Source organism: Puma concolor, chromosome F2, assembly GCF_028749965.1.
Source record: "Puma concolor isolate L17-30 chromosome F2, mPumCon1.1.hap2, whole genome shotgun sequence".
Taxonomy (NCBI): Eukaryota; Metazoa; Chordata; class Mammalia; order Carnivora; family Felidae; genus Puma; species Puma concolor.
Window position 1 is genome coordinate 76,885,151 of NC_141684.1, and position 25,166 is coordinate 76,910,316.

General features: G+C 40.0%; 1 protein-coding gene across 1 annotated transcript in view; it reads right to left on the reverse strand.

Annotated features, from left to right (window-relative positions):
* The window catches only part of LOC147572123 (lipoxygenase homology domain-containing protein 1-like), a 57,666-nt gene extending 35,791 nt beyond the window's left edge, over nucleotides 1–21,875 (reverse strand). Inside the window, exons 1-4 of the mRNA XM_086695925.1 lie at nucleotides 21,375–21,875; nucleotides 19,243–19,301; nucleotides 18,501–18,545; nucleotides 6,235–6,398 (exon numbers count right to left, since the gene is read on the reverse strand). Coding sequence (XP_086552051.1) covers nucleotides 6,235–6,398; nucleotides 18,501–18,545; nucleotides 19,243–19,288 — 255 coding nt within the window. The 5' untranslated portion in view covers nucleotides 19,289–19,301; nucleotides 21,375–21,875. The remainder of the gene's footprint in view (nucleotides 1–6,234; nucleotides 6,399–18,500; nucleotides 18,546–19,242; nucleotides 19,302–21,374) is intronic.
* Between the last annotated feature and the right edge of the window lie 3,291 nt (nucleotides 21,876–25,166).

The following is a 25,166-nucleotide window of genomic DNA, read 5'->3' on the forward strand; positions in this document are numbered from 1 at the left end:
ACTGCTGAAGGTTGCAATTCCTAGACTGCCAAATGGAGTCAATGTGAAATGTTACCAAACTCCAGATTTTAAGTAGAAAGAAAGAAAGAAAGAAAGAAAGAAAGAAAGAAAGAAAGAAAGAAAGAAAGAAAGAAAGGGGGAGGGAGGCAGGGAGGCAAGAAGGCAGGAAGGCAGGAAGGCAGGAAGGCAGGAAGGAAGGAAGGAAGGAAGGAAGGAAGGAAGGAAGAAAGGCTCTTTCCATGATTTGGCTATCGTTGAAAGTGCTACTACAAACATTGGGGTACAAGTGTCCCTACGCATCAGCACTCCTGGATCCCTTGGGTAAATTCCTAGCAGTGCTATTGCTGGGTCATAGGGTAGATCTATTTTTAATTTTTTGAGGAACCTCCACACTGTTTTCCAGAGCGGCTGCACCAGTTTGCATTCCCACCAACAGTGCAAGAGGGTTCCCGTGTCTCCACCTCCTCACCAGCACCTATAGTCTCCTGATTTGTTCATTTTAGTCACTCTGACTGGCGTGAGGTGGTATCTCAGTATCATACAGAGAAAGACGGATACCATATGTTTTCACTCTTATGTGGATCCTGAGAAACTTAACAGAAGACCATGGGGGAGGGGAAGAAAAAAAAAAGAGAGGGACAGAACCAAACTATAAGAGACTCTTAAAAACTGAAAATAAACTGAGGGTTGATGGGGGGGTGGGAGGGCAGGGTGGGTGGGTGATGGGCATTGAGGAGGGCACCTGTTGGGATGAGCCCTGGGTGTTGTATGGAAACTAATTTGACAACACATTTCATATTAAAAATAAAAAAGAAAAAGAAAAAAATTTAAAAAAGGAAGGAAGGAAGGAAGGAAGGAAGGAAGGAAGGAAGGAAGGAAGGAAGAAGGTAGACAGGGAGGGAGGATGAATGGACAAGAGGAGGAGAGAAAAGAATAGAAAATTACAAAGAAGTAAGTCATACCCAGTTGTGCCAAAATCAAAATGACATGCTAGCATCCATTTAGCTAATGCCTAATAATTTGTAGCTCCACATGAATATCTAACCTTTCAACACTGAAAAGTCCCAAGATGGACATCCCTTCTATTACTTACATAGTCACTGCCTTACTCTAGCCGAGCCAACCTAGTCTTGGCTCCCTCTCCTTCTTCCTCCTACTCCAGCCTCCAGACACGTTTCTACGCAGACCCTCCCATGCCGGCAATAGCCACCTACCAACCATCTGCCGAGCTGCCTTCCTGCCCTCATTCATCTGAAAATTTTTCTTAAATCTCACCCCATCAGGAAAACAACCTCAATTTGTGGGCAGGAACATAGAGTCTGCATTAGGAGTATAAAGTCAAGTGTTTCTATAAATCATTTTAATTTTTAACTCTTTAAATATGTACAATAACATTCTGAGGTATTATTGTACCCATTTTACAAAGGAGGAAATTAAAGCTTAGAAATGTTGAGTGGTTTATCCATATTTCCTTAGACAGTAAAGGTCAGAGTTGGAGCTCAAATATAAGTCTTCTAATTCCTGCTGATATAAATTATTCTTAAAAGGCAAAAATGTATGATGCATTCTATTCGAGGAACATAAGGGATATTCAAATAATTGTGTAAGTGCCCTATGAGCTCATAATAAACATTAATTCTATTCATCTACAAAATTAATTGACTTCATCCAACAGTAAACTAGAAGCAGGAAACCACTTTCTAGGAGCAAAGGGCTCAGCTACCAACCTTACCCAAGCAACACAGAATACTATTAGTGTTTCAACTTGCAAAAATGCAATAAAAAGCTCAGTTAAATCTCTAGGCAGGTTTATAAGTAAATAATAAACATATAAGATACACGGGATGCCTTTATGATGCCTCCAAGGTGCAAATGATCACAAGGGAAAAATCAAAGAGTGCCTCAAGAGAAAGCAGCAAATATTAAACAAATTTCAGCAAAGTCATTTTTATTAAATTTTCATGCTGTCAAAAGACATCCACAAGTATCTAGTCTATGTCAGTCAACGGGTAAGATTCAAGAATTAGCAACTAAATGAGGTCCAGTCTCTGTGGTCTAGAAATTCCTCTGTCTTCAAACTTCCTGCTGTAACAGACTGTGCTCTGATTTTTGTTTTTGGTCATTTTTTGAGGATGGCTCATTTCCTTCAGGCTGGTTCTCTGTGACATTACAGGTGCTCCTACAGGGCTGACTCCATAGTCTATGGAAGGTAGCTACCAAAATTACTACAAAGCTTGACATCACTTTGCAAGCCCTTCTTTGATGCTCGAATCCTCTACTCTATGTAGCGCCTACCATTAAATTCTCCTTCAACACCTATGATTGGGTCAAGGAAACATTATAGCTGCCCCATGTTGCCAAACACAACATGAACCAGTTAATACAACAAAAAGATTTTCACTGTTCTGACAATAATGAGATGGTCAAGGGGTGCCTGGTGGCTCAGTTGGTTGAGCATCCAGCTCTTGATTTCGGCTCAGGTCATGATCTCACAGTTCATGAGTTTAAGCCCCACGTTAAGCTGAAAGTGTAAAAGGTGCTTGGATTCTCTCTCTCTCTCTCTCTCTCTTCTCAATCTCTCTCTCCCTTCCTCTCAAAATAAATACATAAACTTAAAAAAATGAGATGGTCAATGTCTTAACACCACTTGGCTGGTGGCTCTTAAGTTGCACGGATTTAGTCACATGACATTACAGGCTCAAAGTCACAGGCTCAAAGTTTACATTGGGACAGATCCTACTTATCTTCAGCAGATAATAAAAATCACAGCCACAAATAGATTATTTCATAGAGGAATAGAAATTTCAACAAAGTAGAACAAAATATGATAAAGATTTTTTAAAAAGGGACAGTGCAGGACTTCTGGAATGGTGTATTGAGGCCCTCCGTAAAAGCAATGGCAAAAATTACTGAAATCAAATTTTCAAGAACTCTGGAAATTAATCAAAGACTTTCAACAGTCTGAAAAGCATTTGTTCAATAAAAACTGTGGACCTTGTTAAGAACAGAAGGGTTTATGTGTTGTAACTTGATCTACTTCCATTTTTCTCTCATGCTCTACAATATCCTTAAAACCCAGCAAACTTGCAACCATGGTAGCTGTGAAAAACAACAGGAAGGCAGTCTACATCCTGCTACAACACAGTCAAACTACTGAAAGCCAAAACAAAGAGAGAATCTTGAAAACCACAAAAGAAAACAACTCATCATACACAAGGAATCCTCTATCAAATTACTAGCTGACTTCTCAGAAATCATGATGGCCAGAAAGCAGTAAGATGACATACTCAAAGAGCTGAGAGAAACAACAACAACAACAACAACAACTGCCGACAAGGAATTCTAGATGCAAATTAAGACATTCCCAGGTAAAGAAAAACTAAAAGAATGCATCATTAGCAGAACTACCCTACAAGAAATACTAAAGGGAATGTGTCAGGCTGAATTGAAAGGACACCAGAAGTAATTCAAATCCATACCATCAAAAAAGTTAATAAAAGATAGCCCACAAAATGGAAGAAAATATTTATGTCATATATGTGGTTAAGAGCTTCATATCCAGACTATATAAAGAACTCTTAAACTCATTAGTAAAAAGATAAATAATCCAATTAAAATGAGCTAAGTATTTGAAAGGACATTTCTCCAATGGAGATACAGAAATGCCTAACAAGCACATGAAAAGATACTCAACATAATTAGTCATTAGGGAGATATATATCAAAACCACAACGAGATACCACTTCACATCCACTAGGATAGCTAGAATCAAAAGACAGACAATTAACAAATTTCTGTTGGAAGGTGGAAAAATAGGAACCCTCATACATTGCTGGTGAGAATGTAAAATTGGTTCAGCCACTCTGGAAAAGCTTATCACTTTCTTAAAATGTTAAACACTGAGCTTCCATATGATACAGCAATTCTACTCCTAGGTACCTACCCTAGAGAAATTTTCAGTTGATCCTTGAACAATGAGGGTGAGGGTGCCAACCTCCCGCACCGTGGAAAATCTGCATATAACTTTTGACTCCCTCAAAAGCTTAACCGCTAATAGCCTGCTGTTGAACAGAAGCCTTAACTGATACCATAAATGGTCGATTAATATATATGTTGTACGTCATACACATTATATACTGTATTCTCACAATAGCGAAAAGAAAATGTTAAGAAAATCATAAAGAAAAGAAGTATATTTATAGTATTGTGCTGTAAAAAATCTACATATAAGTGGATCTGCACAGTCGAAACCAGTGTTGTTCAAGAGTCAATTGTACAGCATGTATCCATATAAAAATTTATACATGGATGTTCACAGATTATTCATAATAATTATCCATATTAATAGCTAAAAGTAGAAACAATCCAAGTGTCTACTAGCCAATGGGTGAATAAATAAAATGTTATATATTCATATAACGGAGTACTGCATAGATACTGGATAATACTGGATAATATATATAATACTGGATAATAATGGGTAGATACTCAATTCCTAAGGCTAGAGACTGGAGAGTTGCTGTTAATGGGTCTGGACTTTCTTTTGGGGGGAGGTGAAAATATTCTAAAATGGGAATGTGATGCTAGCTGCACAACTCTATGAATATACTAAAATCATGAGTTGTATACATTAAATGGATGGATGTTATGGTATGTAAATTACATCTCAATAAAGGTATTTTAACAAAAAGGTAGGAAATGAAGATAACTTGCACAGATCCACAGTCGCATACTGCAACTTGGAAAGAGGTATTAAAATTTTTTAACTAAAAGATATTAAGCACTGTGTATGGCAGAAATAAATACCATGATTTGGGGTGTGTGGGACTTATTTAATAACAAGTAAAATTTACCAATTGCTTACTATGTCTTGCCAGGCACTGTGTTATACAAATTAGACACTTTTACAAAGTGTCAGCACTTGGTCAGAATGGGTCAAGAGTAATCCCATCTCGAGGGGACTGGGCGGCTCAGTCCGTTAAGCATCTGACTCTTGATCTCCGCTCAGGTCATGATCTCACAGTTCGTGAGTTCAAGCCCTGTGTCGGGTTTTGCACTGACAATGCGGAGCCTGCTTCTCTCTCTTTCTCTCTCTGCCCCTACCCTGCACAAGGTCGCTCTCTCTCTCTCTCTCTCAAATAAATAAATAATCTTACAAAAAAAGAGTAATCCCATCTCTCAGAATTTGTCATAAGGAAATAAAAAGCTTTGGTTGGATAAAAAAAAGAAACTAAGGTAAAAAACATATTCATTATGACATTATTTATAATAATAAAAACCTTGAAGCCATTTAAATGTCCAACAACAGCAACAACTATAGCATATGGCAAATTTCATATAGTCAATATTTAATAAAGATTTTAGTTCAGAAGACTGTGTAGTCCCTTGCATAAATAAGGGGCTACACAATTCATGCTACCATATTAAGAGTAAACATCTATTAAGCCCTTTAGGTACTGCCCTAAACACTTTTAAAAAGTTTTTTTAATGCTTATTTATTTTTGAGAAAGAGAGAGAGACAGAGCATGAGCGGGGACGGGAAGAGAGAGAGGGAGACACAGAATCAGAAGCAGGATCCAGGCTCCGAGCTGTCAACACAGTGCCTGACGTGGGGCTCAAACACACGAACCATGAGATCATGACCTGACCTGAAGTCGGACGCTTAACCAAATGAGCCACCCAGGTGCCCCCAAACACGTTACGTATATGAATTCATTTTAAGCCTCATGATAACCCCTTGAGGTAAGAGTTATTGAGGCACACAGTAGTTGTCAAGGTCACCGTGTCAGTAAATGGTCAAGTCAACATTTGAATCTTGGCCATTTGCCTCCTCAGGCCATGTCTTAGCCATGAGGCCACACCTCCTTTTTATCATAGCATTATATTCCTTGGATATGGATAAGGACTAGAAAAGATACTCAACAACAGAAATACTGCTTGATGATCGCATTAGGAATAAAGTATTCCACTCTAATTTTAAAAATTTTTTGAAGTTCATGTACTTTGTTACCTTTATAGTAAAAAAAAAAAATGGTGAAGAAACAAAAAATCTTATATTCTTGTTATTACACCCATTTATCCCTCTACTCCTATTACCTCTTGGGATAAAAGATTTCATGTCTACCAAGAAAATGTAATGCAAATACAGAATCAAAACAAGAACGGTCTATTCCACCTTAGAGAATGTATATCATAATATATCTTAGCAAGCAAGTTGTAGCATATCAATTTTACCTTGAATATATCTGCACTGTTAGAGTTGAATAGCTGGTATTTCCCAGATCCCAAAATAATAGGACCTGAACATGTCGCCTCCCCATGGACATAAAGGGATACAGTTGCTGTGGTACCAGCATTTTCAAGATCCCCAGTGACAACGGTCACCTTCCAATCTCCTTCTGCAAAGAAAAAAGGAAATAAGAAAAATTGTGGAAGAAAACCATATTAATATTAGGAAATGAGGAGTTCTACCTAATCTACTTAGTTATGAGATGAATAATTTGTGAAATCAAGAAGTATTACAGCAATTGCTAATCATGGACTCCCTTTTGGAAACTAGCATGTGGAAAAGCCTTAGAATAGAGCATTTTAATCGCAAAGCAAATAAGCAGTGAGCTTTGTAGGACAGCAGACATTTTAGGGAAAAACGTTAAACTGGAAACATTTAGTACCAGGTGTTTGGCTGGAAGATTTAGGAATTTATCACCGTCCAACCTTCGGGTGGTAATTGATGACAGACATATTGACAACCCAGCATTAAGGCAGTATCTGTACTAGGGAATAGCCTTGGCAAGATGGGCTTGGCGATTCTAGCAGAATTGTGGTGAGGAGGCGGAAAACCTAAAAATAAAGCAAAAGGAGCTAAAGTTTTTTTTCAAGAAAAATTCCAACCCCTAAGGGGTGGAAGGAACCAACAAGGAAGGGGTAAAATATTGTACGTCGGGCCTAGCAGAATTGGGAGGGGGAAGTTGAAGAAAAGACAAATTTGAAGCAGAGGAACACCAGGAGTCGTGTAAGCTGAACGGGTCATTGAGCTTTCTGCCAGGGCAATGCTGGAAGCACAGGAAGGCTGAGACAAGCAGAGCACGACAGAAAATATCTTTTTAAAAGGTCTACCAATTGTTCTACGATAGACCTAGTTGGGAAAACAAATCGAGATAGTATTTATTTCATCATCCGTTGCGCTTTAGAAAACGACATCATCAACCCCAAAGCAGTGAAACCCTCCCATGCCAGCTCAATACCACGTAGTCAAGCGAAACAGAGGACAGAGTCCTCCTGTCCCCTAGAACTCTACGTAGGGCACGCATCCCGACTCATCACAACCGATCCTGGATTGTAAGGCCAATTTAAAGGTGTCTTTATTGTTACTTTCAAAGCCTCCATAAGTACATCCCGCCTTGTGAGTATTTATTACATTTGCAAAAGATGGCGAAGACCCACCACCATTCTGAATATCTGAGTTCTCAGGAAGTCCTCCACTCAGAGGTTATCTTCCCTTTTAATACATAACGCCACTCTCCCCGGCCCCTAATCCATCCACAAAGATCACTGGAACGTCTCTAGTCAGTTTGACAAAACTTGCATCAGGTAGATTTTGCATAATGTTGCATTTGTTAATAAAGATGGAATTTAATTAGGCCTCATTACCAAAATGCCAAGGGAGAGGCACAAGTCCCAGGGTGCACCCTGCGACTTCCACCCTGTGGCAAGTTTGCTTTGAGGAATTTCGGTTCATTTTCAGTGGGAAAACAGAGAACACGAACATTTCAAACTATGATCTCATTGAGAATCTCATCACGATATTAATTCTTATAGAAGGCTTTCCACCTGTGCTTTGATGCATAATTCAAGAAGTTAAAGTATCTCTTTTCCTGTTTTTAGATCTTCTTTCCTATCTCATCCTTATCTCCTTCCCCTGCCATCTGGGCCCGCCCTGGGCTTTTTGTATCATGCTATCATGGGGAGAGGGACACAGAGGAGTTTGCGTGTCGGCTTGGATATCTTGTTTACTAAAACAGAGACAAGTAACAATGAGCCATTGATTTATATAATACTCCTGTATTCTTCCCTTTTGAAGTTACCAGGTCACCACGACATGAGCTTTAAAAGTGGAGTAAGCAATGAAACGTCTTCTGCAGTGATTATTTTTAAACTGTCATTATTCTGGGCAGGATTTTCTTTACCACCACTGGAAAAAACTTTAACTACTTTCCAGTATTTTCTAGAGTACACTTTTTAAAATCTTATCATTTAATTTCTCTAAGAATGTCTCACTACTAAAATACAAAATAGTTAGAAACATTTGTAGAAAATCACAGAGAGAAACAATCTGAGTCTATATTTAAACTAAAAACTCCACTGTCCTGTGAAAGTTTATTTCTGTCAGAGCTAAAAATATGTTTATAGTTTTTATATCTCTTATCACGCGTCACAATTACAAGGTTTTGGTTCTCTAATTTTCTATTGTGAAACTCTTTTTACCAAAAAATCAAAAGAACATGAGTTCAGATATTCGAAGTGTCTCTTTTATTTCTCTCCTTAGAGCTGCTGTGTGTCCAACCCCAAGGAGTCATACCTCAAAATACTGTTAACCTCTTCAGAAAATCACTTCTATTAACTCAAAGCTCCCAAAGGAAGCAAGAAAAGTCCACGTAACTGAAATCTAAGTATCTATCTTGTATTTACCAATGTTTTGAAAGGTTTTAAAAAGATGGTTGACTGTGCACTAAGCCATCGCTGAGCATCTGTCTCAGGCTGCCCCATTTTACTCTCTTTTCAGTGGCTCTCAACGCTTAAATTTGGAAAAGATACTATAATAGTCACCTCCACTTGAAGAAATCCTACTACAGAAAAAAAGAAAATTTTTCTTGGACGCTGCATCCTAGGAGGATTATTTTTCCTTTGTGTTAGAAATGTTTAAAAGCAGTCTAGATATACTCCATGATCTCTAAATAACCCAACAATGAATTTAAATTTCTTGTCAACAATAAAGTAAGTGTAAACAGGGGCTTCCACATTAACAATGAAAAGCATGTGTTCTGTCATTTGCTATTCTTACATAGTTAAATGCAATCAGTATAGATAAAACTGAAGCAGAAAATCCTGAACTTTAGGATCTGACGGTATGCCAACAACTGGAATTCAACTAGTAGTTGTTGACCAGCTGACTTACAAGTAGGAAGTGTCCATATTATGTTCAAGCATTGTGACAGATATTCAAAAGGCTCTCTAAGGGTCATGTGAGTCAAAGTACTAAACCAGACTTGACAGTTGGTAGATCTTAACTAATACCAAATTTAGTGATTATTCATTGGCAAGCCATAGGCTAAGCGTTCTTCCTTTGAAGAGATCCCAGACCAGGGGTTGGCAAATTATTGCCCACTGGCCAAATCAGCCCACAACCTGTTTTTGTAATTAGTTTCACTGGAACACAGCCATGCCCATTTGTTTATGTATTTTCCATGGGTGCTCTGGTGCTATAACAGCAGAGCTGGGTAGCTGCAACAGAGACCATATGGTCTGCAAAGCCTAAGATGCCTATTATCTGGCCCCTTATCATAAAAGTTTGCCGAGTCCTGCCCTGCACGATCGATATAACTCAAAAATGTCCTCTCCAGCCTGCGTTAGGACATGTGCTGGTTCAGACTAAACATGCGAAATTTAAACAATGCAAGCACAGCTATCAAACTCCATCGGTTTCCCAGTTTACATCCCAGGCTCCAGTCATGCCTCCACCACTCCATAAATACCAGGTTTATTTACAATAGGCAATCTACACAGAATATGCCTGATCTCACTGCATTATTTAAAGGCCTTACCGATATCGCCCAACCCATTTTACCTCTCTACTAAGAGGTGGAGTCCATTTTCCCTGCGTGAGTTCGGGCTGCCCTTGACCATTATAATGCAGCAAAGTGACATTCTGGGCCTTCTGAGTCTAGACTGATCTGGGTCTGTTAGGACACTCTCTTAGGACAGTCCCTCCTACACCCCAGGAGTTGTGTTGTGAAAACCTAAGGCACCTGGGAAGGTGCCTTACGGAGGAAGGTAACTCCGGCTGAGCTCCCAGTGTCATCGACCGGTGGAATGGGTGACCCATCTTGGAAGTCTGGCTAGCCATAGCTTCAGAGGTCTGTGCAAATGAAGTACTATTGGACTAAAGTCACCAAAGTTTCTGAGCTAAAATCACCTGGCTGAGCCACATCGACCCACTGAAAGGTAAAAGACAGTAATCAATTACTGTTTTGAGCCACTAAGCTTCAGGCTGGTTTCGTATGAAGCAGTGGAAAATTGGAAGAGCGGCTGAAAGCATTTCCTAGTTAAGAGCTCTCTGTTATCTTTTCTCTTATAAATACCATTAGTGTTTCTACCAGGAGGTCTTATTCTTAGCATGTATGCAGGGGGGTTTGACTGATGCACCTCCTTCATTTCCTAGGAAAAGGGGAAAAAATAGATTGCAAGTCTACTGTTAACTGTTTCCTTTCCAAAGTTTTCTCATTAATTGGAGGTTTATTTTCAGGAAGGCACGAGCGAGTTATTTTGGGGAGCAAAATCCCTGCAGCTAGTAAAGTACAATAGCCCTTCTTGAGATCTTAACAATTTATATTTACCTTATTCTGTGTATTCTGTTACAGAGGCTACACGCATTTGCCTTTGTAGCTCGGAAAATTGACCCTGTTGTTGAATATAGAAACATCTGTGTCTAGACACATTTCAGTTACTTGGCAACTACCCTCCCGAATACTCAAAGAAATGTAAGGAGACTGCATGTGAATTAAGCTCTGACCATGCAATTGTTAGCTCGGCATATTGAGGAAAAAACTCCTCTTAGCTGCCAACCTAAGTCATCCTAATGCACAGTAAAAACCACGGGCCAGGCATGCTTTGTCTGATGAAGCACCGGACAGCAAGTATATTCCTGTGACGCTTGCCTTAAGAGAGCAGGACACAAAAAGATGCAGTGAGCGTGACAGAGCCTTATTCCCCTCTGCAGATTGCAGCCTCCCACTGCTCTGATTACAATCACAGGTAGACTGAGACAGCCTACGAAGAACAATAGCACGATGCAGCACGAAGCGTGTGCTCGGCTCGAGCTTGGTGGAGAGGCTGAGCCTGTGGCAAGGAAGGAGGGAGGAGAACTGCAGAGGACTCGGGAACAAAAGCCCTAAAGGGAACCAGATCCCCCCCTCACACAGCCCCGCGAGGCTCTCCCAGACTCTAGGTGACGAATCTAAGAATTCTACTCTACTCGCAGTCCCTTTTCTCCTCGAGAGAGGTCATGGCAAACGAAACTTTCTCCATCCTTACATCCATGGAAGTATTTTAACATTGCTTATGGACTGGCATGCTTGTCAAATGCTTAATTCTACTCTGTTCATACTGTTGCTACCCCCTGCCCACCGCAGCCTCTGGCCTCTCTGAAATCTCTCTCCCACAGCCACTTTCCCTTACACCATCCCTCAGCTATCTCAAAGGGCTTTGTCCTACCTCCAGGCCTTCACCTGCAAGTCACTTCCTGCAAGAAGCATTCCCAAACACCCCTCCCAGTCACTAGAACGAACCCTTCTCTCCATATCTCTAACAGACCCTATGCAAACTTCAACTCTGAGATCTATAGTAAGCGCCATCTCTCTGGCCCTCCTACCCCTATGCACCCACCCAGATTGTAAGCCCCTCGAAGGACCAGTTTGGGTCTTACATGTCTCTGTAAACCCAGCACCTAGTACAACCCTTGGCCCAGAGCAGGCTCTCAAACAAAACGAAAGAGTGAACAATTCAGAAAATATTTGGGGATCCGTTAAGAAATAGTTTGAAAGGCAAAGACTGCACGTGTGAGAAAGGATATGCAAGGTATTAAGAATGCTTTAGCACAATATACAACTATTTCTCAACAAAGAATAAGTTCTTCTGATTAGGACTTCTGTCATTAGGGTATTTTTTTTGTACAAAGGACAAGGACATTGCTATTTGCCTCATAATTGGTCTTGTTATTAGCACAAAGATAATAGAAACAATATTGACCTTATATCACCCAAATTTTGAAGGGCATGTAAATATATTTCAATGAGATTTGGCAAGGATATTATAAATAAGACAAATTATTACTTTATCCTAATTTTCGATAATTTTATCTCCAAACAATTCTATGTCTATAAACTCACAAATCCTTCAAAATACAACCTCATAAGAGGATCATGAGATTTTTTTTTTAATTTTTTTAGTACTTGACAAATATTTTTATTCTTCCAAGAGACAAATATCATTAATCCTATTATACATACAAAGCAAAAGAGAAATTATGTGCTCACTAGCACAGGAATTAGGATAAATTCGATACAGAATTAGAAACAGTTATGCTTCCTAGAATAAAATGATTTCAAACAATACTCCATTTTCTTCACTTTAAGTCTGGGAAAAAAGCAAAAACACTATCAGAAATGAATCTGTGATATATTCCACATTGATATTGGTGTAGGGTACACGGTTTGTCATTTCTGTGGTTTTGTTCGTTATTTATTGCTGCATGATGGGGTAAAGGACACCCCAATTTACAGGGCTGAATACAGAAGACTCAGTGATTAGAGACAGTTGATGGCCGTGGGGGATACTGGATGCTCCAGCCCAAATGCTCCGGAGTCGGACTGCCACTGGATGCTCACGACCTTTGATCCCTCTTACCACAAGGGAAAATGCAGGTTAAACATTAGCACGTACTGGGGTTGTGAGGGATACAGGCTCTGGTTACATGTTTTATAGATATTATTTTATCTAATCCTTACAGCAACCCTAATGGTTTCTGTTATGGCCTCTATTTTATAAGAAACAACTAAGGCACAGAGAAATCCAGGGATCTCCTCAAGCCAGGCAGTGAGTAAGCAGTGCAGTCAAAATTCAGAACCTACACCTGTAACCATGGTGCTCCATAGCCTCCCTGCGGGTTGGAACTTGTCACGTGTCACTGTTAAGTTAGGATGACCGCTGTTCACTGCAGCGTGCTGTGAATCCTCTGCCTCTCTCTGTCTGGTATGTCCAATTCCACATCAACTCTTGATTCTTGACAGGCGGAATAGCATAATGGCTAAGTGTCAGGCTCCTCCAGGGTGCCTCAGGGTCCCTGTGGCCATCCTCAACCTGGATTCCAGATTCTCCTCAGTGGGTATTTCTGCCTTGTCCTTATCCCCAATTCCCTTCAAATTCCCCCACTGACCATCCACCTTACCCCGGCTAGACACCTTAGCTTGCCCCTCTTTGGATATCTGCTAACAGTGCTCAAATACTTCATGCTCTGGCTTCCAAGCAACCTATTAGGTCTAAACCTACCTTCAGAACCACATCACTGGCGTCATTAGGATCGCTACTCACGGTCCTCAGTGGCAGAACGCATGTCTCGACTCACATCTGCACTCTACGTGAGCCACCCTCCATCAGTTCTACAGCTGTAGCTATCTATTGCTGTGGAACCAACCATCGAAAACTGAATGGCTTGAAACAACAATTATTTCTTTGGCCAATGAATCTGCAATGTGGGCCAGACTTGGCAGGGTAAGTTCATCTGTGCTCCACATGGCATTGACAGGGGTGGCTCAACAGCAGACAGAAGGATCTGTGTTCAAGATAGCTCTTTCACGTGACTGGCAAGTTGGTGCTGGCCGGGAGCTCAGCCAGGCAGGGCTCAGGGTAACAGCCTTTGTGTCTCTCCATGTAGACCTGTCCATGTGTTCTGGGCTTCTGTACAGCATGATGGCTGGGCTACAAGAACAAACACCCCCCAAGAGAGAGCCGGGCAGAAGCACTAACACATCTTTTGACCTACTTACTAGTAAAAAACAGAAATGTCACAAATGTCACATAGCATAACTTGCATTCCATGCTACTAGTTGAGGCAGTCCCAAAGGTCTAACTGGGTTGACTGAACCTTTTTGTGGGGAATCGGCAAGGCTCTGGGAGAGTCCATGGGGCAGGAAATGTAGCTACAGCATTTTAGCAAATAGAGTCTTTCACATCTACCTCTCAGACTTGCCCATCCCAACGCTCCTCAGCCCCCTTTTCCAACAAAACCACTATTCTCTAGGTCAGTGTTCTCAACTGGGGGTAATTTATCCCCCCAGAAAATATTTGCTGAAGCCTGGAGACATTTTTCATGGTCACAACAGGGGGCTGAAGGTTATTAGCATCCAGTGGGCAGAGGTTCAGGGATGCTGCTAAACATCCTTGACAGTTTCCCCACAATGAAGAATTATCCAGCCCAAAATGTCAATAGTTACAAGGTTTAAAAACCTTGCCTCAGATTAAGAGCAATTTGATTATTCCTATTTTACCCCAAACTGCACTATGCTTTTTGTGAATGATCTCCAACTATAAATTGGTTGAGAGTAGGCTCTCTGTGGTAATGTTTCTGCATAACTGTTGGATATTCTGAAGATGCTGAGATCATATTATTGTTTTAGTGTCAAATCCATTATATTCAATTACTGTGTTGATTTATGGGTATTTTGTCTCAGTCAGGAAAAGATCCGAACCTACCTTCTAGAATCAATGCAGCATAAATGACTATTCAAACACTGGCCATTTCCTGTCAGGACAAAATGAGGCCAAAGCCAAGCAGGGGGCATGGGAAACACTGCATCGTTTCCTTCATTGCTCACTTACCTCTTCCTGGCAGACCCACGTCGAAGGTTCTGGGCACCAAACAGTAAGTCACAGCAAATATCTAGCCTCGGCTGAGAATTCCTGCGACTTCACCTTCTTCCTTTTGGTTCCAAACTTGTCCCCACATTGACTTCTCTTTTCCCATTTAGCCCTGCTGGAATTTGTTAACCAGGTTTCAGGCTACCTATATTGGGACTGATGAGGCAATCCCAGAAATGGTTTCCCTGGCATCTCAGCTGCAAACGTCATGGGCACTTATCTGAAACACTGACCCCTCAGGCCCACCCAGGTTCTCAGGTGCCCACAGCGTATCTTTCTATCCGGAAAATGAGACTGACCAAACAGGTAGAAGGTTCTGACAGAGGAGCTCAGGTGGTTACTTCTTTATCCACACAACTACCAAAAACTGTGCCATAAGTGATCAGAGCAGGGAGCAATTCAAAGCCATCTACACTTGACTTGGAATGTGTGATGATGTTATAAAATAGTTTATATTCTTAATTATGGTTAGGTGAATCCAATAATTAAATTTCAGTTTCTTTCCTAGAGCAGACACTCTGGGTAGAGAGACCTGAAAGCATGTATAGAAAATAGAATTGAGAGGAGAGAGAACATATTGGAATAATCTTTACCCCAGATAATCTGTCAAGCTGCTAATACTCATGCTGCAAAAAGTTGGCATTGCCTGTAAATAAATGAGTGCTCCCAGAGTCTTATACTCCCTCAGGTCAGAAACCCTTGAGAGCTTGTAGGTAGCTCAGCCATTTAAAGTGAAGCAGTTTCGTGTGTATAATGCTTAAGAGCTGAATGCCAATAGCAGTTCTTTTCATTTACTGTTTGACTTAAGACAAGCTTCTGATACTTCTGAGCCAGTGTCTTGGGACGGTACTTGTAAAGCTCTGTCACTATAAATACCACTAAATTCTGGATACATTGAAAAAAAAAAAGCTTTTTAGTACACTACTTCATTCCCAAGAAAGTAAGAAAAATTCCCCACTGTCAAATAAAATAATAATAATAATAAGAAGAAGAAGAAGAAGAAGAAGAAGAAGAAGAAGAATAGTAGTAGTAAAGAGGCCATCAGCAGAAATTTAGTGGCAAGTCACCAGCAACTGCTAGGTCTGGAGTTGCGCTTAGGGTAAATGTCAACACCCCAGGCCTGGGGCGGGGGGCTGGAGCTACACAAGGCTGGGAGCTGGACCTGAGACTTCTGAGGCAAGCCAAAAGAGTCTACGCCCTTAGTGAAAGGTTGTGCTCCAAGTAATCATAAGCAAAGGAAGCCCAGCAGAAGCCTGATCTGTCTCTACAAAGGTTCTAGGTGAAGAAAGATTAATAAAGATAAAACAATAATAACAATAATACCCCCGAGAATTGAAAACGTCCTTTCATGTGTGTCTGGAATAAGGTTAAAAACTAAAGATCTAAAAATATAGCCTAATCAACTAGAAACACAACACAACAAAATAAATCCAAAGACACAGATGATATCTACACATACATAAACACACACACATTCTGAATGACTAGGGACAGTTAGAAGTTCCTTTAAAAAGAACAGTACGGACTCTGGAATCAAACTATTTGGATTCAAGCTCTAAATTTGCTATTTGCCACCTGTGTCACCTTATGTGAGTTAAAAAAAAAAAAAAAACCCCAAAAACTTGTGTATCCTTTACTTTCACCATCTGTAAATGGAACAATGATACTGTCTACCTCCTGGGTTATTGTGAGGATTAAATAAATAGATCTAAAACATGGAGACCCGACATAGTAAAAACCTATATAAGTTCACTATTAATGTTGCCATCTGCTTCTATTCCACATTGTAGTACAGACGTAGATAGCATCCTAGGACAAGAAAGGTATCGTCATTCACATATAATGTGGCTGCCTTCACAGATCATTCAAAAAGTGTGTAAAAATTTATTCGAGTTATGATTAATATATTTGTTATTTATTAATATATGTATATATTATCAAATTATTTATTATATTATAAATTAATATACATTTATTAGAATTACTAAGAGGGCTTACCATAATGGCTAACTATAAGCATTATATAAGAGGCATTGATAACAGATGAAAAATTCAATCCTGCAATGTACAAAACATATTATTCATGAGCAAGTTCAGTCTAACTCAGAAATGCAGCTTTACTGTGATAAATTATTTTACCTATATGAATTATAAATATTTATGTTTATAAGGCATCAGGTTTGGGAAACATGTCTTAGATAATTGTGGGAATTTATTAAATATGGCCTGGAGTTAATGATGGTACATAATTGTATTTACTGTGAACCACCTTGAAGTGAAATGAAATTAACTCAGTTGATTCCTTCTTGTCCTTTCTACCACTAAACCGAACTAGGATCTTGGGCTATTTTTTTCCCACTGCAGCTACACGGAAGGGCATGAATTACACAAACACGCTTCATGAACTTTCCAAGCCTAAGCCTCATGTTTGCTCTTCACCACAATGTAATGCTGCCTCATCAGATTAGACTACGTAACTTCCCAAGGTTCTTTCCACACCATAAACCAGCTGATTCATACAACCGTAAAACTACTGATGTATTTCTAGAATCATATCCCAAGAAATATTAAAGATCGCATTCTTCAGAATTCAAAAATGAAAGAAAATAAAGGACCATTCACAGACAAATGATGATAGTGTCCCAAGAACTAAGGTCTGTGATTAATCTGCATTTGTACTATAAAAAATACATTTTAATTCGACCACAAAAATAAGCTAAAACCACAGAAATAAAGAAAACATTTTGTATAGTTTATTTAATCAAAATTAATTTTTAGCAAAGTTTTAAAAGTGTATCTACCAACCTCCTAGGTAAACATGTCTGCTACTTAAGCAACCTCATTCTATTTGGTATCACTGATGTTGATTACATGGATACTATTATTAACAAAGGACTTTCAACATTTTCAACCTTATTTAAAACCTTCAGTTCAAAACTATTAGCCTATGTTATTCATATATAATGAAGTCACCACCAAGTCCTGAGATTAATGGATAATTTTTCTACTGAGAGTGCGATTTCAAGTTTTATCACTTCCAGACTTACCATAAAACACAGAACTTCTGAGGCCCCTTAAAGTTACTAACAGATTCTAGAACAGTAGTAAAATTACACCCATATTAACAGTCTGACACCTACACAGCTTACCCTCTCTACATAATTAGAAAACAAAAAGTAAAATATTAACCAAAATACAATTTCTAATACAATAAATGCAAACGCCATTTATGGACATAGTGTTTGCATCTTAGTGGCCATCCTACAAGACTTTACGACTATAATAATGTTAGCATTACCCCTTGCCTCATTTCAAATTGCCACACAGAACAAACAATTTTGGAAACATGAAGGTTTGTTCACTGAGTATGCATACTAGTAATTTGTATTTATCCATATCATTCAGATCAGCTTTAAAATGTCAATATATTAATAACACAACTGCAGGTTGATTTGAAGATCTAATAGAAAAAGCTAATCTCAGAAGACTTAAAAAGAAAACTGAGAACCAATATGCAAAATTAGTTTAAAAAAAGGACAATAGAAATTAATCATTTGGAAAATGATTATTTCATCCATACATTTAAACTTTTGAAGGGAAAAAGCATTTGGGGCTAAAGTTACTTATCTTAGTTTCTTTATAAATCAAACCATAATATAATGCCTGTTCGTATATTCATTTTAAATATTTTTGGATCAACAGTTTAAACTCAATAAGAACATACTAAAAATCATACAAGGCAGGTAATCTTGAAACAGAAATAGATCATTTCAGATGATTAGAAGATGAAAAGTGGCAACAACATTTACCATTTGCTTCCTCTTGTATTTTAGGCTGATGATTTATTTGCATTTCTGCAAAAATAAAAGTGAAGTACAGTTAATAATAGATTTGTCTGATGATATTGTAAGTGGGAGAAAATGAAGGGTGAGTTAACTCTTTAATGGTAGCCAAATCCTTAGGTTGATTTGTAACTTACAAATTATAGGGCATATAATGTTGCCAAGACACATCTTTATATGTGCTTTTATTTTCACTGTGAGAAATAACTATACATCTGATACAAAGGTAAACTATCAAAAGGGACATTCTGGGGACAACTGAGGAATGTTCCATGATATCCAGTAGTATCAAGATCATCTTGTAATATTCCATAGTATGTATGTATGTATGTATGTACGTATATGTATATGTGTGTATATGCATATATACATATATATTACATCTTCTTTATCCATTCATCAGTTGATGGACACTTGGGCTATTTTCATAAAGACAGAGAGAGGCAAACCAAGAAACAGACTCTTAACTAGAGAGAACAAAGCGATGCTTGCCAAAGGGGTGGTGGGGAGGGAATGAGTTAAATGGGTGATGGCGATTAAGGAGGGTATGTGGAATGAGCATTGAGTGTTGTGTACGTAAGTGATGAATCATTGAATTCTACTCCTGAAACCAATATTACACTGTATATTAACCGACTGGAATTTAAATAAAAACTTTTCAAATAATCATCTTGTATTTTCTTCTCCTGAAGATTTCATTAATCCTCACCTTGAAGACAGAGTTCAATTTCTGAATGAATTACGCCCTGAGACATAAAGGGAAGCCATCTAAGGAAAAGAAAGAAAAAAGAAAGAAGGAAACAGGAAAGAAAATTAATTTTTTTCTCAATTTTTCCAATAAGCTCAATTCTATACTAATTTTGAACATGAAAAGGTAACTATTAAAAAAAACAGCTTTTTATAAAGTCAAACAATCCAATCTACCGTGTACTCCTGATTGTGGTAAGAACGATATCATAACTGTGGCTTGAAGAATAGAACATGTAAATTGCTAAACCTGCTAACCACCTACTTCTCCGGGTTTATCAGGGCTCAGTCACAACACTCGTAAACGCACCTGGGGCTCCAGCAGAGAACTGCCCCACCAAGCTGTGATGAAGGCAAGGGCTAGTCAAAGACTGAACCTGATACCTGGGCTAGGCTAGAAAGGGTGGCCCACCCATTGGCCCAGAAAAAGAAGTTCCCTCATTTTCATACATCTTCTATGGAGGTCTCTATCTTGCTTTCACATGACTTCCTCTAATATCTTTTCCTCAGTGTCTTAAAGAATAACGGTATTACCTTAAAACTTGATGAAAATATTACCACTTTGGAAAATGTGCTTATGCTAAATAATAGCTCATCCTGACAACTTCCCTCTAAATCAGCCAAACTTCTGTGTTAGAAGCTCCATGTCATTGAAAAAGCCAAGGCTAAACTCAGAAAACCAACGTTATCATTTTCTGGCTTTGTGACATTACCCTCTTAAAGCTTCATTTCCTTGACTAAGTTATCTGTCTCACAGAGCTCCTGTGAAGCTGAAGTCAACAGTCACGTAAACATACTTTATGGACTATTAAGTGGTACATAAATGTTACTATTATATCGTAATAAGCACAGTTATTGTTATCTCACAAACATACTTCCATTCCTTCCATCCGTCTATTCAATAAGTGTTTAGAAAGTGCCTTCTGTGCACCAGGTCCTTTGCTAAGTGCTGGGGACACAGGAAGAACAATAGAGACAGGGAGCCTGAGCTGAAGGAATCTCAGTGTGAAATGTGGAAACAGAGATGTAAAGGTATCGATGTACAAAGAGTTGTAGGTGGATGTATAGAAATACTTGCAGATATTGTAGGAAGGGAAAAGGAGGCTGACCAAGCCTGAATGGCAACAATGGGGAAGTACAAAGGAATGAAGAACAAACAAATGTCAGCAAAGAGGTGATACTTGATCCGAAGGGCGGAGGGTAAGGACAGGTCTGACAGGCAAACCAGAGATTGGGAAGGGCATCACAGGGAGAGAAAACAGCATCGGCAAAGGTACACAGACAAGGTTCCACATGGCTGAAGCACAGGAGGCTGCTGGGAAGGACACGGGGGCAAAGGGGCGTGGACCCCGTGTGAGGGTCACTGAAGGGGAGGTCACTGGAGCTGCGAGTGTCGAGTGATGCAGAGGTGGGGCTGCGGGACTCACTCCACCACTCTGGTCTTGAAATCACCAGACGATGCTAATAGGCAGGGTAAAAAGGTGGACTGTGTTCTCCTCAGCTCTCAGGACAGCTCATCTCTCTGCTTTTCCAAAGCTTTGAGAGCTCCTATTTCCTTCTGACCACTTTCGCTCACAGTGTTCTTTCTTTCCCTTTTCTGAAATCTAATAACACGTATAACTTACTTTATGTGTTTATTTAGCCCCTGATTATGCAATTTTGCTTCCTTTTGGTTTATGTATCCTGTCTTTGCAGCAAGATGGTCGTCTCCACAGTTTCCCCGATAAGCCAGAACAAAGGAGGTCAACTTTATGTTGAAGAACATAGTCTTTGGATTTCACACACGGTCAGACTGCCTGGTTCCACACTGCTTAGCCACTGATTAGCAATCTTCGTCTCTGTGAGTCTCGATTTCCTCATTTGTAAACTGTAGATAATAATGGTGGCTACACAATAGGGATACAAGGTTAGATACAAAAATTTATCACGGTATCTGATGTGTGACAAATGGCCACCAAATATCTGTCACTACTGTATCTTCTCACTGCCAAACCCAGTACTTTGTACTTGGCTGGGGTTACAGTTCCATTTGGGGTGACTGCCATGCCCCTGCTTTGCAAATATGTCATAAAGAAGTAGACCGTGAACACTAACCTTTACACCAGAAGTCCTGCCTCTCACCGTAGCTGACTGGGGCAGATAGGGACACCTGATCCATGCTTACTCAATCGGTCTTCATATTTTCACACAAGAGACACAGAAACTGTCATCAGAAGGCACGGAAAACGGAGGCTTCACAGCATCTGTATGTTAAGGCCAGGTGGCATTTTGGAGCCCAAGCCAAAGATACGGCAGAGAAAAGCCAGCGCACAGAGAGAAGAAGCTGGTGTAGAGAGGCAGAACAAAGATGTTCAGTGAAGAGACACTGTGGAAATGCAAACAGAGGGACTGGCTCTCTGATGACTTTCTAATTTACAATGTCTAGCTTTACTTCTTTATTGATGGCTTCCACGAGAATCACCTTCCAAGTTGCCCTTTCTAAAATTAACTTCAGTGAACTCCTCATCCTTGCAGCAAACCAGGCTTTATCGACTGACCAACTGAAATTTTCAAAGTCATACTCTCAACTTGTCTTTCGTTTCGTCCGTGCATGGAAGGTCCCTAGTATGGCTTCTCTTTTTTTTTTTTAGAAGATACACGGCTAAAGCAAGGTTGTGGCCCTGAAAGCTACTGAGACTTTTGAGTACTGGAAATCTACTAATCTGTGTATATGCTAATTCCCTCTGGTTTGTTCCAGGTATGGATTTCTTCACTTGAAATCACCAAGACTATGAACTCTTAATTCCCATCAGTCACCATAATTTCTATGATGCTAACGGTTTTATAGCATCATTAGATACTGACTCATGAACTCTGTCTAATTAACAGAACAAGATAAATCTTAGTTGCTGTGGATGATGCTTATTTGCAGCACAGGCATATTTTCTTCTGAAAAATGGCTCTACCTAGCTGCCTAGGTCTGTGTCCACACCCATCCCTTAATTTCTATCCCAGAATGGGCCACAAAAGAAACTGAGAGGATTAACCAAGACTAGTTGTTGAGGACTGTGAACCATGTGTTTGCATTAGGATGTGAAAATTCCCCCCAATCCAGTGAACAGAGGAAAATATTGGAGCAGTATGGCTTGAGGAACATGATGATAGTAAAGGAATGGAACAAAAGGTAAGCAGGAGGAGCCTGCTTGCCCAAGAACAAACACCACACACGTTTTGCAGCCACCAGCAGAAGCATGCTTAAATACCCCCAGACCACCAGGGGCTTCCCTTTCGCTGGCTAGCTAGAAAATACCAACACAGGGGCGCCTGGGTGGCGCAGTCGGTTAAGCGTCCGACTTCAGCCAGGTCGCGATCTCGCGAGGTCTCGCGTTATCTCGCGTGAGTTCGAGCCCCGCGTCGGGCTCTGGGCTGATGGCTCAGAGCCTGGAGCCTGTTTCTGATTCTGTGTCTCCCTCTCTCTCTGCCCCTCCCCCGTTCATGCTCTGTCTCTCTCTGTCCCAAAAATAAATAAAAGTTGAAAAAAAAAAATTTAAAAAAAAAAAAAAAAAGAAAATACCAACACAGAAACAACAGAAATTTCTCTAGCCTTTTAAGGTTAAAGTGGACAACCATGGAATATGTATGAGTGATGTCGCCCTTAAATATGTGGGCTGTTTTGGGGGGGAAGGGGCATAAAAAGGTGACACAGAGGAGATTTTGTCTGGGATATATTTTAGATATGGCCACCATTCACTCACATCGAAAACGGCAGAAGAAATACTAAATGCTTGTAAGAAGGTTCTACGTCTCCACCCCCATCCCGAAAAATGAGCAAGACTCATCGCTGCGCCTCATTCTGTCAGTTTCCCACCATCACCACTTGTCACTTCCATACTGAAGAATGGCTCGAACTGACAAAAAGAGCCCGCAAATCTGCAGCAGCACAAATACATGCTCAGAATAGCAAGAAATGATTAATAGTGGCCTCTTTCAGGGGAAAAAAAAATCAGTAAAGTTAAGTGATTGCTCACTGTCTCGTGATAATTTTTATTATTTTCTCCCTATAAAAATAGTATTTTACATTTCTGTATTTTGTCAAAATTTCAGTGTCCTTTCTTATCGATCATTTCCCCTATTTCCCAGAAAGGAAAAATAAAACTCTTAGTACATAAGCTGAATTATTTTCAAAATAAACAAATACATAAACAATTTTTGCTGAAACACCTGAGGATGTTACAGAGGAAACTGATATAAAGAGGAGGAGACCTCTAAAGTTTCTTCCACTGCTTTTTATTAGTCCTCCCTCCCTTCTTGCCACTCCTTTTTCCCTCCCTCCTTCTCTCTTCTCTCAGTTCCTTCCTTCCTTCCTTCCTTTCTTCCTTCCTTCCTTCCTTCCTTCCTTCCTTCCTTCCTTCCTTCCAGTATTGGCCAAGTCTGTGCTTGGTGCAAGAAACCATGTTGGACAATAAAAACAAATGTATGAGAAGCTTAAGAAGCTTATCATCAAGTACCTGAGACAAACACATTTGTAAACAATGACAGTAGATGACGCTGTGTGGTAAGTATTGCACAGAGGTGTAAGTAAAGCTCTAAAGAACTGTAAAGAGAAACACTTCTGGTTGGGCAAGCAGAGAATGCTTCGTGGCGTGGACAGCATTGTATACTGAGCCTTGAAGGATAAGGATTTCACCAAGCAGAGGAAAGAATAAAATGAGCTAAGACATGTGCGGTAAGAGAGTATTAATGTCCCTGGAGAATGTCTAGGGAAGAGAGCAAAATGTACTTTATTGGGGAGAATTAGGAGAGAAGACTAGAAAGGTTGTTGGGGAGACAGGAGGGGTCAACTTATTTTACACGTGGCACTACAAACTAACACCTTAACACATAGCTGGCCTGGGTGTAACACTTCCCTTGTCCACTATGGTGATGTGAAGAAGCGTGCCCTTTAAACTGGGCTGCCCTGAGTCCCTTCCTGACCCTCTCCACAAACTCAATCCTGCTCTGTCTATAACTTAGTTTATGATTCATTCACAAATTCTTCAAATTTAGCACACGCTTCCTGAGCACCTACAACATTCTGGGATAAGTCTGTCCTATGGACACTGAGGGTGTTGATGACCCCCTTCTAAGGGCATAGACCTTCATGTGTGATTTCCTCGGAAGACACGCCAGAAAATAAACACCAGAACTGGCACAGGCAACTAAGCACGGAAGATGCTTTGTGAATGATCATGACGGAATGGTAGACAGGGGATCATCAACCTTGCTTCTGTTTAAGAGCCTCTTGCGTCTAATGCAGCCCTGCCAATGCCTGAGCCACAGAGATGAAACCACAGAGATTGCGCCCCTCTCTGCCAGACGGTGAAGACACAAAAGTCCCAGTTGTGGTTAATCAACCAGTAACGTGAGAGTTTTTCAAGACCGAGATATCCTGAGACAAATAAACGGTTTATTGACAAAAATATCTATACCAGTGGAATATTACACTTCTGGGCTCACTTTAAGAATCACTCTTGGGGCGCCTGGGTGGCTCAGTCGGTGAAGCGGCCGACTTCGGCTCAGGTCACCATCTCTCGGTCCATGAGTTCCAGCCCTGCGTCTGGTTCTGTGCTGACCGCTCAGAGCCTGGAGCCCGCTTCGGTTTCTGTGTCTCCCTCTCTCTCTGCCCCTCCCCCGTTCATGCTCTGTCTCTCTCTGTCTCAAAAATAAATAAACGTTAAAAAAAAAAAAGAATCACTCTTTGGTATTGTATTAATACTTCAAAATATGTATTAAGTGATAATTTTGTTTATACATGTCTTATACATATGTAGACCTTTTAGATTCCATGTTCTAATGCCCAATTCTTCATTTAAGGTGATTTGCCTTAGGGCTTATAGTGTCTTCATTAATGCATGCCCTTCGGTTCAG